Here is a 13,419-nt window from a genome sequence, read left to right on the forward strand (position 1 = left end):
CCTGACTTTCTCCCTGGATGCTGACACTTACTTTGTACACTGGAGGCTGGGACTGGGCACCAGTGCTTGGAGGGTCTTGCTGGTTAGGTCTGGGTGGGGTGTAGCACAGGCTGAATGGAGAATGACTCCTACTCTGCTCACAGAACTTACCTGATGGCTGATTCAAAACTGCTCCCTTCCCCTGGTGGGGACCCTGTGGCTGTGGAAACCTTGCTCCAGGACGTATTTGGGATTGTTGTGGATGAGGCCATTCGGAAAGGGACCAGTGCTTCTGAGAAGGTGGGTTAGTGGAGGTTGGTCAGCAGCTTAGCAAGGCCCTGAGCAACTTATCGAGACCCAGTCTCAAAGTATAACATTACAAGAGCTGGGGAGATAGCTGTGTGGTAAGGGCCCCTGGATTCAATCCTCCATACCAAAAAATAAGAAAAGAAATTTGCATAGTGGGTCTTAGGTTTATTTACCCTTGTTCATGTATCATTTTGAAACTATTCTTGAATTGTTTTAAGGGCAGGTTGGTAATGTCCTATGTCTTCTGGAGCAGCGAGTCCTCAGGGGCTGAGGTCCCTGCATCCCTGGTTTCTCCTCCCAGGTCTGTGAGTGGAAGGAGCCTGAGGAGCTTAAGCAGCTGCTGGATCTGGAGCTGCAGAGCCAGGGCGAGTCACAGGAACAGATCCTGGAGCGTTGCCGGGCTGTGATTCGCTACAGTGTCAAGACTGGTGGGCCTGGGTTCTGAAGGGAGGAGTCTCCAGCATTTGTACCCAGCTGCACGCTGAGTCCCCTCCCCTGCTCCCCTCTCTCCAGGTCACCCCCGGTTCTTCAACCAGCTCTTCTCAGGGTTGGATCCCCATTCTCTGGCTGGGCGCATTATCACTGAGAGCCTCAACACCAGCCCGTGAGCCATCCCACACCCCTCCCTCCAGCCCACAGAGGACTCAGATTTGCTGGGGAGGTGCCTTAGAGATAGGGGAGAAGAATGGGTTTTGCCCCTCTATACCATTTTCTGGGAATGCCTGTTGGCAGAGTTTTTTCCTTCTGTCCTTTCGGCTCCAATTCCCCAAGCTTTCTCATGTGTCCTGACTCTAGTTTTTTCTCATCGGTGCTTTGCTGGTTCTTAGTCACCAACTCTTTCTCCCTGGGGACCCTTCCTTGGTTATCTCACCACCTTCTCTCTCTGACTCTAGTAATTTAAGAGCCTGAACTGGCAGTCCCTCCTGTTTCTTCCCCTTTCTCATCATTGCTCTTCTGGCAGGTACACATATGAGATCGCCCCTGTGTTTGTACTCATGGAAGAGGAGGTGCTGAAGAAACTCCGGGCCCTGGTGGGCTGGAGCTCTGGGGATGGGGTCTTCTGCCCTGGTATGTGAGGAGGAGGGGAACTGTAGGGTTCCTCCTCCCACACCATTCTCTTGCTCTAATCTGCTGTCTGGGAGGGGTGATTCCTCTTTGTTTCGTTTCCAGCTGGGCCAGGGCCAGACCAGCAAGGAGGCTGCCCAGTCCCCTTTACCCTGGTGTTTGCCAACAGTCCCTGGGATGCCTGCTCTGGGGCAGGGGGTGAGGGACTCTCTCCAGGGGCAGTCTTGGGTGTGGAGGGGGTGATCAGGAGAATCTGCTGAGTCCGGGTCTGTTCTGGGTTCTCGTGCCATTTGTAGATCCCTGGGAATTTGTGGCCTGAGAGCCAGTCACAAGTGTTGCTTGGGTCAGTTATTCTGGGTGGAAAGTTCTGGGGAAGCAAGCTCCATTCTGACTCACCATCCTTCCCTCTTGCCATCACTCCCTCCTTATGACAGGTGGTTCCATCTCCAACATGTATGCCATAAACCTGGCCCGCTATCAGCGCTACCCAGACTGCAAGCAGAGGGGCCTCCGGGCACTGCCACCATTGGCCCTCTTCACATCAAAGGAGGTGGGGAAGAGCATAGACCCAGCCCTGGGCTTCTGATTCTAATCTCTAGCCACCTCAATCAGAGCCCCTTCAGGTTCTTTTCCTGCCCTACCCTGTCCCTAAGAGGATGTGCTTCTTTCCAATCAAGGGGGCCATGTTCATTTTTTCTTTTGGTAGGAGAGTAGGACAGGAGCAACAAGTGCAATGGACACGGTTCACACTTTTACTCAGAGTATGGTCATGGGCCAGCAGCATTGACATCACCTGGGAGCTTATTAGAGAAGCCGAAGCTCAGGCCTACCCAGATCTATTTAATCTGAATCTGTGTTTCAACCAGACACCCAGGCAATTCGTATATATAAAAATTTGGAAAGCTCTGGCCTCTGGGGTCCTATCTATTGCAGCTCATACTTGACATTTTCCAGACTCTCTTCTCCCCATCCACCCTGCCTTCTGGTCCCTAGCCCAGGTCATGCTAACCTGCCATCTACATTCTTCAACAGTGTCATTACTCCATCAACAAGGGAGCTGCTTTTCTGGGACTTGGCACTGACAGTGTCCGAGTGGTCAAGGCTGATGAGAGGTGAAGGTCCTGCCGACATGGCCCTGACCCAGCTTGGCATAGTGTACCTCCCTGCTGCCAGAAAACTCTGGCCTCAGGCCTGTATCCCTGGTGGATTTCTCTCCCCTCACTCTTCCTGTAGAATTGCTGCTCCTGCTTCCCAGTGCCTGCCAAAGTTTCCTGCCCTGTGCCCTCAGACTTGTAGAGTATTATGGCTTCTGCATTGCCAACCTTACCTTATCATTCTTCAACAGAGTAATGCCTCCTAGCCTAGAGGACCTATAACTTCTCCACTCACTCATTTTTCTTTTTCAGAGGGAAAATGATCCCTGAGGATTTGGAGAGGCAGATCAGTCTGGCTGAAGCTGAGGTGAGTGGAATGGGACCACTCTGTCCCATCTCTGGACAGTTATTTGGGCTCCCCCTGTTCATCACCCTTCATGCCTCTCCTCATCTCCATGCCCTTTTTGTAGTGGGCTGAAGGCTGATGGGCAAGAACACCATGTTGCTGTTGGGGACTCTGCCGAGACATGAAGGCAGGGTGGGATTCTCAGAGATGGGACTGGATGGCTGAGGCAGCACTGCAGGCAGGTGTTAGCAGCCTGGAGCATAGTGTGGAAGGTTTCTGTGTGCTGGGGGTCAGGGCTGGGAGAAGCTGAGGAGGATGTGCTAGCTATGCTCGTGGGTACAGGTCAGGGTGTCCACTTAGGGTGGACTGCTGAAGCCACCAGGGACAGTGTAGCTGTACACTGGGGACAGCATTTGGGTATGAGCTATATGATTTTTAAATGTATCTGCTGATTCAGAGTTCCAATGCTTAGAATTTGTGCTGTCAACCATCATCACAAGTGTATAGAATTCTGTGCATGAGAATGTTTCCTGGAACGAAGTATACATCAGTAGATAAATTATTGTATTATCTATTTCTTATTTTGTAAAATGGAAATACTGCAGAACTTACCACAGAGGGTAGTTGTAAGGGTTAAATGAATTAGTATGTCAATGTAGCCATTTTAAAGAATAAGGTAGGATTGGGCTGAGGTGTAGCTTACTTGCCTAGTATGCATGAGACCTTGGGTATGATTACTAGCATTGCAAAAAATAAAAATAAATTGGGTTTGGTGGGTATGGTGGCACACACCTATAATCCCTGCAGTTTAGGAGACTGAGACAGGAGAATTGCAAGTTCAAAGCCAGCCTTAGCAACTTAGCAAGGCCCTTAGCAATTTAGCAAGACCTTGCCTCAAAAAAAAAAAAAAAAAAGAAAGAAAAAGGAAAAAGAAGACAAGAAAAGAAAAATTAAAAAGGGAAAAGAAAAAGGGCTGGGGATGTGGCTCAGTGGTTAAGTTCCCCTGGGTTCAATCTCTGGTACCACGAAAAAAAGAAAAGAAAATAGGCCAGGTGCAGTGGCGCACACCTGTAATCTCAGCTACTCAGGAGGCTATGGCAAGATGATTGCAAGTTTTGAGTTCAGCCTGGGCAGCTCAGTGAGACACTGTCTCAAAATAAGAAATTAAAAATGACAGGGATGTAGCTCAGTGATAGGAACACCCTTGGGCTTGATGCACAGTACTGCAATCAATCCATTAATCATCAATCAATAAAAATAAGAGAATAAAGTAGGAAAAGCATATAAACTAACATGAAAATACCTCCACTATATATATAAAATATATATTGCAAGCTTAGTATACAGTGAACACTGTAGGGCTATTTTTGTTATTCAGAACAGTATGTATTTATCCTGTTGTCACAATACCAATTATTTCATTTCTTTTTGTGACCAAATAACATTCCATTGTATGGATATATTACATTTTATGTATTCATTCGTCAGTTGATGAATGGTTGACTTATTTTCATTTTTTGGCCTATTATGAATAACACTGCCATGAACATTTACATATAGACTTTTATGTGAACATGTTTTTCATTTCTCTTAGTTATATACCTAGGAATGGAATTGCTGCGTCATATGGTAACTATATTTAACCTTTGAGGAATTGTTAAACTGATTTTTTATATTTATTTTTTAGTTTTAGGTGGACACAATATCTTTATTTCATTTTTATGTGGTGCTGAGAATCGAACCCAGTGCCTCATGCATGCTAGGCGAGCGCGCTACCACTTGAGCCACATCCCCAGCCCCGCTAAACTGTTTTCCAAAGTAACTATACCAGTTTGCAATTCCAGCAGTAGTATGAAAGTTCCAGTTCCTCCATATACTCACCAGCATTTGGTATTATTTCTTTTTGATTATAGTTACTTGGTGTGAAGTATCTTACTGTAGTTTTGATTTGCATTTCCTTGGTGATTAATAATGTTGAGAATCTTGTCATGTTTTATTGGGCATTTGCACATTTTTATAGAGTAGTGTCTCTTTAGATCTTTTGCCCATTTAATTTTCATAGAGCATTTATTCCAATAGGTAAGTATGACATTCATATGTATGTAACAGCTGCACATGTGCTGTTAATGTGAAGTGCATAGTGCTCTTTGAAGCTATAATACAGGAGAGTTGACAGAATCAGGTGGTGAGGGAGTCAGGAAAGGCATTCTTCAGAAGTGATGATTGAGCTGGCACCCGCTTGTGATCCCAGTGACTCGGAAGGCTGAGGCAGGAGGATTGCAAGTTCAAAGCCAGCCTCAGCAACTTAGCAAGGCCCTTAAGCAACTTAGTGACACCCTGTCTCAAAATTAAAATAAATAAACAAAGGGGCTGAGAATATGGCTCAGTGGTTAAGTACCTCTGGGTTCAATTCCTGGTACCAAAAAAAGAGTATGATTGAGCTGATACTGGGAGGAAGAAGAATTAACTATATGGTGGATATTGTGGATGGACAAGAACACTCTATGCTTGTGCAGAAGCCATGGGATGTGTCTTCCAAGACAGCTTCCTCTGTTTGCCTGGAGTGTTTCCACCCACTACCTGTAGCCTTCCCTATCCAAGAGTACTTGCTTGGGGCTGGTGCTGCCTCCACCTCTACTCTCCCTGCCATCGAGGGAGTATTTGAAAGTGTGTGGTGCTGTTTTATTTTGCTTTGTTCTGTGACAGTAACCCAGGGGGCATTATTACATTTACTGAGAAGAAACCAAGGTATTATGTTTTGGATATGGTTTGAATGTGTTCCCTGATGTGCTGAAATTTAATCCCTATTATATATATTTACCACATTTTGCTTATCCATTTATCCATCAGTGAAAACTTGGGTTGCACCTATGATTTAGCAGTTATGAATAATGCTGAAATGAATACAGATGTACAAAATATCTCTTTAAGACCCTGTGCAGGTGGGCATGGTGGTGCATGCCTCTAATTCCAGCAGTTTGAGAGGCTGAGACAGGAGGATCGTAAGTTTAAAGCCAGCCTCGGCAAATTAGCAAGGCCCTGTCTCTAAATAAAAAATAAAAACCAGGCTAGGGATGTGAATCTGTGGTTAAGCACCTCTAGGTTCAATCCTTGCCCCCCACAAAAAGACCCTGTGTGTTAGTCCATTTTTCTTTACTATAATGAAATACCTGAAACTGAGTAACTTTATAAAGAGGTTTATTTTGGCTCTCAATTCTAGTCTAAAGTTCAAGGCTCAAATTGGGTGATGATTTTTTTTTTTTGCTGGCAAAACACCAAGGCAGTATAGGGCATCACATGATGAGAGCCAGGAGCATGTTTTTGTTTCTTCCAGTCTCCCTCTTATAAAACCATCGGGATTCAATCATGGGGCTGTACCCTGATAACCTTATAAAATCCTAATCACCTCTAGAGACCCCCACCTCTGAACACCATAGGTTCAACTTCTACCCTTTTAATATCTTACAATGGGCATTATTTGTCAACACATGAATCCTTAGGCGGAGGGTGGGGGGTGGTGTTCAAACCATAGTGTATCCACACCGTAACGCTTTACTTTAAATTTGGTAGGAGCACATACCCCGAAGTGAAACTGCCCTGCTTCTTTCTACAGCAGCTGTACCATTTCACATTCCCACCAATATTTTACAAGGTTCTTGCATATGCTAGGCAAGTGCTCTACCACAGAGCCACAACCCCAGCCCCTCAAGTCTTTTTACTTTTTATTTTGAGACAGGTCTCCCTAAATTGCCCAAGATGACCTCAAACTTGAGATCCTCCTGCCTTAAGTTCCTGAGTAGCTGTGATTACAGGTGTACACCACTGTACTTGACTCAGAAGTTATACATTTTGATGAAGTTCAGTTGATCTATTTTTTTCTTTGGTTGCTTGTGCTTTTGGAATCATAGCTAACCTAACTCATACACACAAATGTTGCTCCTATATTTTCTTCTAAGAGTTTTGTTGTTTTAGTTATTACATTTAGGACTTTGATCTGTTATGTGTTAATTTTGGGGGATGACGTGAGAAAGACATTCCTGCCTACAAATTAAAGAGGACAGTAATGCAGTGTTGTAAAGTTGAAATGGACAAGGTGGGGTATGGGAAGAACTTAGCACTGGGTCCCAGCACCAGGCTAAATCCTCTAAATCCTCTTTTCACAGGGTGCTGTGCCGTTCCTGGTCAGTGCCACATCTGGCACCACTGTGTTGGGAGCCTTTGACCCCCTGGATGCAATTGCCGATGTGTGCCAGCGTCACGGACTGTGGTTACACGTGGATGTGAGTGAGACTTGGATCTTGTGGGTGGGGTGGGGTGAGCTGAGCTGAGGCCAAGACCCACATTGTTCCTCCTGCTCCACAGGCTGCCTGGGGTGGGAGCGTCCTGCTGTCACAGACACACAGGCATCTCCTGGATGGGATCCAGAGGTGCATATGGCTCCCTTCTGCCCGAACCCCAGCCTTCCAATCCTTGATCCTCAGAATAGTCATGGAGTGGGAACTTAGGGTGGGGTAGGGGAAGGAGGGTACTGGGATACAGATGGAGATGGGAATGGTTGATCTGGGCTGGAAAGTCAGACATGGGAATTCTTCCTGACTGCTGGGGTGGGGATGAGACCCCTCTACTGGTGGTCTGGAAGAGAACGGCTCTGGCTAGGCAACTTGAGGAGGAGCCACTGACCTGGCTTTGCTCTGCTTCACCCAGGGCTGACTCCGTGGCCTGGAACCCCCACAAGCTCCTCGCTGCAGGACTGCAGTGCTCTGCTCTTCTTCTCCAGGATACCTCGGTGGGTCTTTCCCAGTCCTTGGCCTGGCCCTGGCCTATGTCCTTTTTGGAGTCCTGTCTTCTTCTCTATCCCACTTTAGAGGGGGACCAGGCCTTACTTTGTCCCCTTTACCATCTCACCTGCCACCACCCTACCCCTACATTGGGAGCCCTCATGCAAAGGAGAAGATAGCCAGCTTAAAGTTGCAGTCCGAGGGATCCTGGGAAAGTTTGGGAAGAGCTCTGCATACTGGAGAAAGCCCAGAGAAACGGGTCCAGTTAGCTGGCAGTTGTTCCATGGTGCTGCCTGGTTCCAGCGCAGGCATGGGTAGACTGAGCTAAAGACCCTTAGTGTTGCACTAGGGGAGAGCCTGGGTGGAGCCACGGGGGTCTGACAACCTCTTCCCCACATAGAACCTGCTCAAGCGCTGCCATGGATTCCAGGCCAGCTACCTCTTCCAGCAGGACAAGTTCTACGATGTGGCTCTGGATACGGGTGACAAGGTGGTGCAGTGTGGCCGCCGTGTAGACTGTCTGAAGCTGTGGCTCATGTGGAAAGCACAGGGTGGGCAAGGGCTGGAGCAGCGTATCGACCAGGCCTTTGCTCTTGCCCGGTAGGCAAGGGGGGTCCCAGATCCCCTCCCAGGGTCTACCCTTCCTCCATTTCTGACCTCAGGATTACTTTCCTCCACCTATCTCTGTGGTTCTCTTCAGTTTATATGGTTGTCTTCCCCTCTCCACCTGCAATTTGTCACCCTCTGTTCCCAGGTACCTGGTGGAGGAAATAAAGAAGAGGGAAGGGTTTGAGTTGGTCATGGAGGTATGATCCCATGTTCTTTTGCATCCATCTATCCCAGCGTATTCCACACAGCAAGCTCACATGGAGAAAGAGTGGCGGTGAAAGGGAAAATGGTCCTCCTTTCTCAGCTCATACCTTCCCCTTCCTTATTTCCCTCAGCCTGAGTTTGTCAACGTGTGCTTCTGGTTCGTGCCTCCCAGCTTGCGGGGGAAGCAGGCCAGTCCACAATACAGCCAAAGGCTGTCTCAGGTAGGCTTTGTCTGGCTCTGGGTAGCCCTGCTAAGGGAACTGATGCAGCTGGTGCACTTCTGCCCCCTGCTGGCCATTCCTGATATGGGCGGTCCCCCTATTGGTCTCTTGCTCATGAGGGGCTAGGTAACTGGAAGACAACACAAGCTTGTCCTTTTTGTGGGGGGCTGGGGGAGAAGGGGATAGGAATAAGATATGTTTGGGGGAAATAAGATGACAGAAAGGAGCATCACAGGAGAACCCAAAAAAGTTAGTGTGCAGCACACAGACCCCTGTGCTAGGGTCTGTGCTGGGAACTCAGGCCCAGGTCAGAGATATATAAGGTAGAAATAACAGGAAGAGTCTTTTCAATGATGCCGGGGACAGAGAAACACAGAAAGGCCAATTTGATATGCCTTCTAGAGGCAAGGAAGTATGTTCTGTCTGGTCCCTAAGAATGGGTTAGTACTAGGTGCTACAGATAATCTGAAAGGACAAGAATCTTCTTGCCCTCATGAAGTTGTTATTGTGGAAAGCAAGAATTACTGTTTGAAGCCAATATTTCAAGGTGGTTTTGTAAATTACACGCTAGATCACATGGCACAGATCAGATATTACAGGATCCAGGAGTGGTGGCACACACTTATAATTGGTGTCTCTGGAGGCTGAAGCAGGAGGATCACAAGTTTGAGGCCAGCCTCAGCAACTTATCAAGACTCTGTCTCAAATTAAAAAATAAAAAGTACAAAAGGACTAGGATGTAGCTCAGTGGTAAAGTACCCTTGGGTAATCCCTGGGAAATAAAAAAGACAGGAACCAGGAAAGCGGGGAAGAAGACATTCAGGATGACTAAGTTTGAAGGTAGACTGAAGCAGGGTTGAAAATCAGGAAAGTCAGGATTTAGCATGAGACCTGTCCTACAACTATCTTGTAGGTAGGAGAAATGAGGAATAAAGCAGAAGGTAGAGAAGGCCAACCAAGTTGGATGAGGTGGAAAAAGTAAAGTGGGGCCAAGGTGAGGGTCTAAGCAGTGAAGGTATTTCCAGAAGATGGCTGGGTGGGAGGGAAAAACAGCTCTGAGAGCCGGGTAGTCCAGGTAGCTGGCCCATCTTCTCACCTGACCCCATGCTACAGCTGGACTCTTTATTGCTCCCATAGGTAGCCCCTGTGCTCAAGGAGCGCATGGTAAAGGAAGGCTCCATGATGATCGGCTACCAGCCCCATGGGACACATGGCAACTTCTTTCGAATGGTGGTAGCTAACCCCACTCTGACCTGTGCTGATATAGACTTCCTCCTCAACGAGCTGGAGCGGCTAGGCCAGGACCTATGAGCCTTCTTCCTCTAGAAGCCTCAGTGCCACCCCTCACCCCACTGAGTCTCTCTGCATTGCCTCCTGCGTTTTCAAAATAGCCTCTCTAGGAAACAAAGTAGGCTTAAGCTATTAGGAGAATGTTTAAATAACTATATCCATAGGATGCAAGGTTATTCTTTCATTAAAATTATATTTACAAAGAATTTTTATTAATTGAGAAAAATAATATAATGTTATGTTGAAAAAGCTGGATATAGGACTATATAGTAATGAGCAATGTTCAGAAATACATAGGAAAAGGCTGATGAATGAACTATGCCAGAGTTTGTTTTCCCTGAGATGAGATAATAGGCAATTTTAAAATTGACCCCTTTATACTTTTGTGCCTTCTCCTTTTACTATGTAATGAATATGCATTATGTAATAGGAACATAATAAAATTAAAATTTCAAGTATACTACTGATATGTTTTGAAGTTTATTCTAACCAAATAATGGAGAACTTTAAACAAAAGGCAGGGGTCTGGGGTTGTGGCTCAGTGGTAGAGCGCTTGCCTTGCATATGTGGGCACTGGGTTCAATCCTTAGCACCACATAAAAATAAATAAATAAAATAAAGGTGTGTGTTCATCTCCAACTTAAAAAAAATCAAAACATAAGAAAGACTAATAAAGGAACACTTATTCCCCCCCCCCCAATTTTTTTTTTTTGGCACTGGGGGTTGAACCCAGGCATGTTTAATCACTAAGCCACATCCCTAGCTCTTTTTATTTATTTTTTTATTTCTCTTTATTTTCATTTTTTGGTACTGGAGAATTAATCCAGGGGCACTTTACTACTGAGCTATTTCCCCAGTCCTTTTGTTTTTTATTTTGAGACAGGATCTCACTGATTTGCTTAAGGTCTCACTAAATAGCTAAGGCTGTCCTTGAACTTGTAATCCTCATGTCTCAGCTTTCCGAGGCGCTGGGATTATAGGTGCACCACCATACCCCACTCCCCCAAAATCTTTAGGGGAAAAGTCTAATTGTTCTTTGGTGACATTAAAGACAAAATGGGCACTGATTGTGTCTTGAGACCAGAGCCTTGTCTACTTCCCACCCTTGAAATAGCCTTATAAACAATGTAAAGGAAATTTAAAAGAATAACACCTGGGGCTGGAGATGTGGCTCAGTGGTAAAGTGCTTGCCTGGCATGCATGAGGTACTGGGTTTATTCCCCAAGCACCAAAAAAAAAAAAAAAAAAAAAAAAAAGGATAACAAGCTGGATGTGGTAGCTCACACCTATAATCCCAGATGCTGGGAAAGCTGAGGTAGAAGGATCAGAAGTTCCAGACTGGTCCTGGCAGTTTAGCAAGATCCTCAGCAACTTAGCAAGACCCTGTCTCAAAATGAATACAAAGGGCTAGGGATGTAGCTCAGTGGTGAAATGGCCCTGGGTTCAATCCCTAGTACTGTAAAAAACAAAACAAGAAACAAAAATAACAGCAACAACCAACCAGTAACCAAACCACTGTTCTGTCCTCTGGGATTGCCACTATTTGGCATAGAAACATCCACTTAAGGTCCAGGGGTGTAAAATACTTGCCTAATCTGCCTGCTACCCAGGTTCCATCCTCAGCACTGCAAAGAAACAGAAGAAAATATCCCCCTCCCTATTTAACACTTAAAATCCTGGCTGGTGTTGCTTCTCAGTTATTTTTTGGGAAATAATTGAGCTACACAAATTATTAAGGACAAGTGGTTGGAGCTGGGGTGGAGGCTCAGTGGTAGGATGCTTGTCTAGCATGCACGAGGTACTGGGTTTGATCCTCAGCACCAATAAATGTAAAATATTGTGTCCACCTAAAACTAAAAAATAAATGTTAAAAAAAAAGGACACATGGCAAGACTACCAGAACTTTTTGTTATTTCCAATCCCTAAAAATATCATTTATGAAAACAATAATGTGGTCATGTAGAAGTCATCCAGAATTACTTGAAGAGGCAGGTACAGACTGTACAAACCATAGCAAAAGGACAAGCAAATCAGACCTGATTCTCTTGACCATGTTGGGGAAAAGAAAAGTCTATTAGTAAATTACTAGTAATTCCCCTATAAACTTATAATTTTTATATAAATGGTATTTTACTTCCAAATAATAAAATTGTTTTGAGAATATTAATGTGAATTTCAAATCCTAATCTTTAAAAAAAATTATTGTCAAACCCTAATCTAAAAGGATTCTGCATATCTCAAAAATGTCTCAAAATATAGTAAAAAATGGGGGGAGAGGGATCCTAATTTTTAATTCAAGGCAAAGCCATAAAGCAAAAACAAAAACATTTTTGAATTCTTTTTGAATTATCTCCATTTGAGAAATATTTTTAAGAGAAGTTTAGAAGTACAGGACATAAAAAAGGTAATCACCTATTTTTCTTCAACTTTATGACACTAGTGCTTCTTTCCTCTTCCCAAAATCCAACCTCAAAGTATTTCTCTCCCTCTCTCCCATTCCCTTTGAGTGCCATTGAAGGGCTGATTCCAGCCAAGCACAGTGGTGTACGCCTGTAATCCCAGCGGCTCAGGAGGCTGAGACAGGAGGATCGCGAGTTCAAAGCCAGCCTCAGCAACAGCGAGTTGCTAAGCAACTCAGTGAGACCCTGCCTCTAAATAAGGTACAAAATAGGGCTAGGGATGTGGCTCTGTGGTTGAGGATCCCTGAGTTTAATCCCCCGTCATCCCACCCCCCCAAAAAAGGGGCTGGATATGTGGCTCAGTGGTTAAGTGCCTGTGAGTTCAATTCCTGGTACCAAAAATAGATAAATAAATAAGAAGGGCTGATTCCATCTTAGTCATTCTTTACCTGAGGCACATCTCTGCTCTGGTGCCTTTGAACATATTGTCCCTTTTGCTTCATCTACATTATGACCTTAAATTTTTTTTGGATGTTACCTCTCTAGTGAAGCCTTCCTTGAGTGTATAAAATTACATTTCCATCTCCTATTCTTGCTGGTCCTATCCCCTGTGTGCCCTATTTTTCTCTAGAGCATGAATAGGCATTTAGCATACTATTTAAGTATTTCTTTTTTTTTATGGGAGGTACCAGGTTTTGAACTCAGGGGCACTCAACCTCTGAGCCACATCCTTAGCCCTGTTTTGTATTTTATTTAGAGACAGGGACTCACTGATTTGCTTAGTGCCTCACTGTTACTGAGGTTGGCTTTGAACTTGCAATCCTCCTGCCTGAGCCTCTTGAGCTACTGGGATTACAGGTATGTGCCACTACTCCCGGCTCTTCCTAAGTATTTATTTTAAAATTTTCTGTCTCACTCAACTAGAATGCAAGCTATCAGAGCAGAGATTTTATACTGATGCCTCCAGAAATGGTATCTGTTACTTTCTAGTTGGGTACTAGGGCTGACAATGGTTGGTGAACTTCAGGTACTGGTTAACTTACTCTCAGTCATATTACTTTTTTTCTTTTTTTTTCCCCCCAGTACTGGAGATTTAACCCAGGAGTGCTCCATCACTGAGCTACA

The 13,419-nt window shown here is 45.1% G+C and overlaps 1 protein-coding gene across 5 annotated transcripts in view; it reads left to right on the forward strand.

Annotated features, from left to right (window-relative positions):
- Csad (cysteine sulfinic acid decarboxylase) overlaps positions 1-10,355 on the forward strand; it is a 25,603-nt gene extending 15,248 nt beyond the window's left edge. For 4 of the 5 annotated variants that reach the window (XM_027949955.2, XM_071609820.1, XM_071609821.1 and 1 more), the window contains 14 exons: positions 144-279; positions 590-716; positions 802-892; positions 1,250-1,356; positions 1,788-1,903; positions 2,386-2,465; positions 2,760-2,814; positions 6,957-7,073; positions 7,156-7,220; positions 7,498-7,579; positions 7,972-8,171; positions 8,326-8,377; positions 8,516-8,605; positions 9,743-10,355. In XM_027949955.2, the coding sequence (XP_027805756.1) occupies positions 144-279; positions 590-716; positions 802-892; positions 1,250-1,356; positions 1,788-1,903; positions 2,386-2,465; positions 2,760-2,814; positions 6,957-7,073; positions 7,156-7,220; positions 7,498-7,579; positions 7,972-8,171; positions 8,326-8,377; positions 8,516-8,605; positions 9,743-9,916 (1,492 nt within the window). In that variant the 3' untranslated portion in view covers positions 9,917-10,355. The remainder of the gene's footprint in view (positions 1-143; positions 280-589; positions 717-801; positions 893-1,249; positions 1,357-1,787; positions 1,904-2,385; positions 2,466-2,759; positions 2,815-6,956; positions 7,074-7,155; positions 7,221-7,497; positions 7,580-7,971; positions 8,172-8,325; positions 8,378-8,515; positions 8,606-9,742) is intronic. The other variant, XM_071609822.1, reaches the window with a different exon arrangement.
- The last annotated feature ends 3,064 nt before the right edge of the window (positions 10,356-13,419 follow it).

The sequence above is a fragment of the Marmota flaviventris genome, chromosome 3 (assembly GCF_047511675.1).
Source record: "Marmota flaviventris isolate mMarFla1 chromosome 3, mMarFla1.hap1, whole genome shotgun sequence".
NCBI lineage: Eukaryota > Metazoa > Chordata > Mammalia > Rodentia > Sciuridae > Marmota > Marmota flaviventris.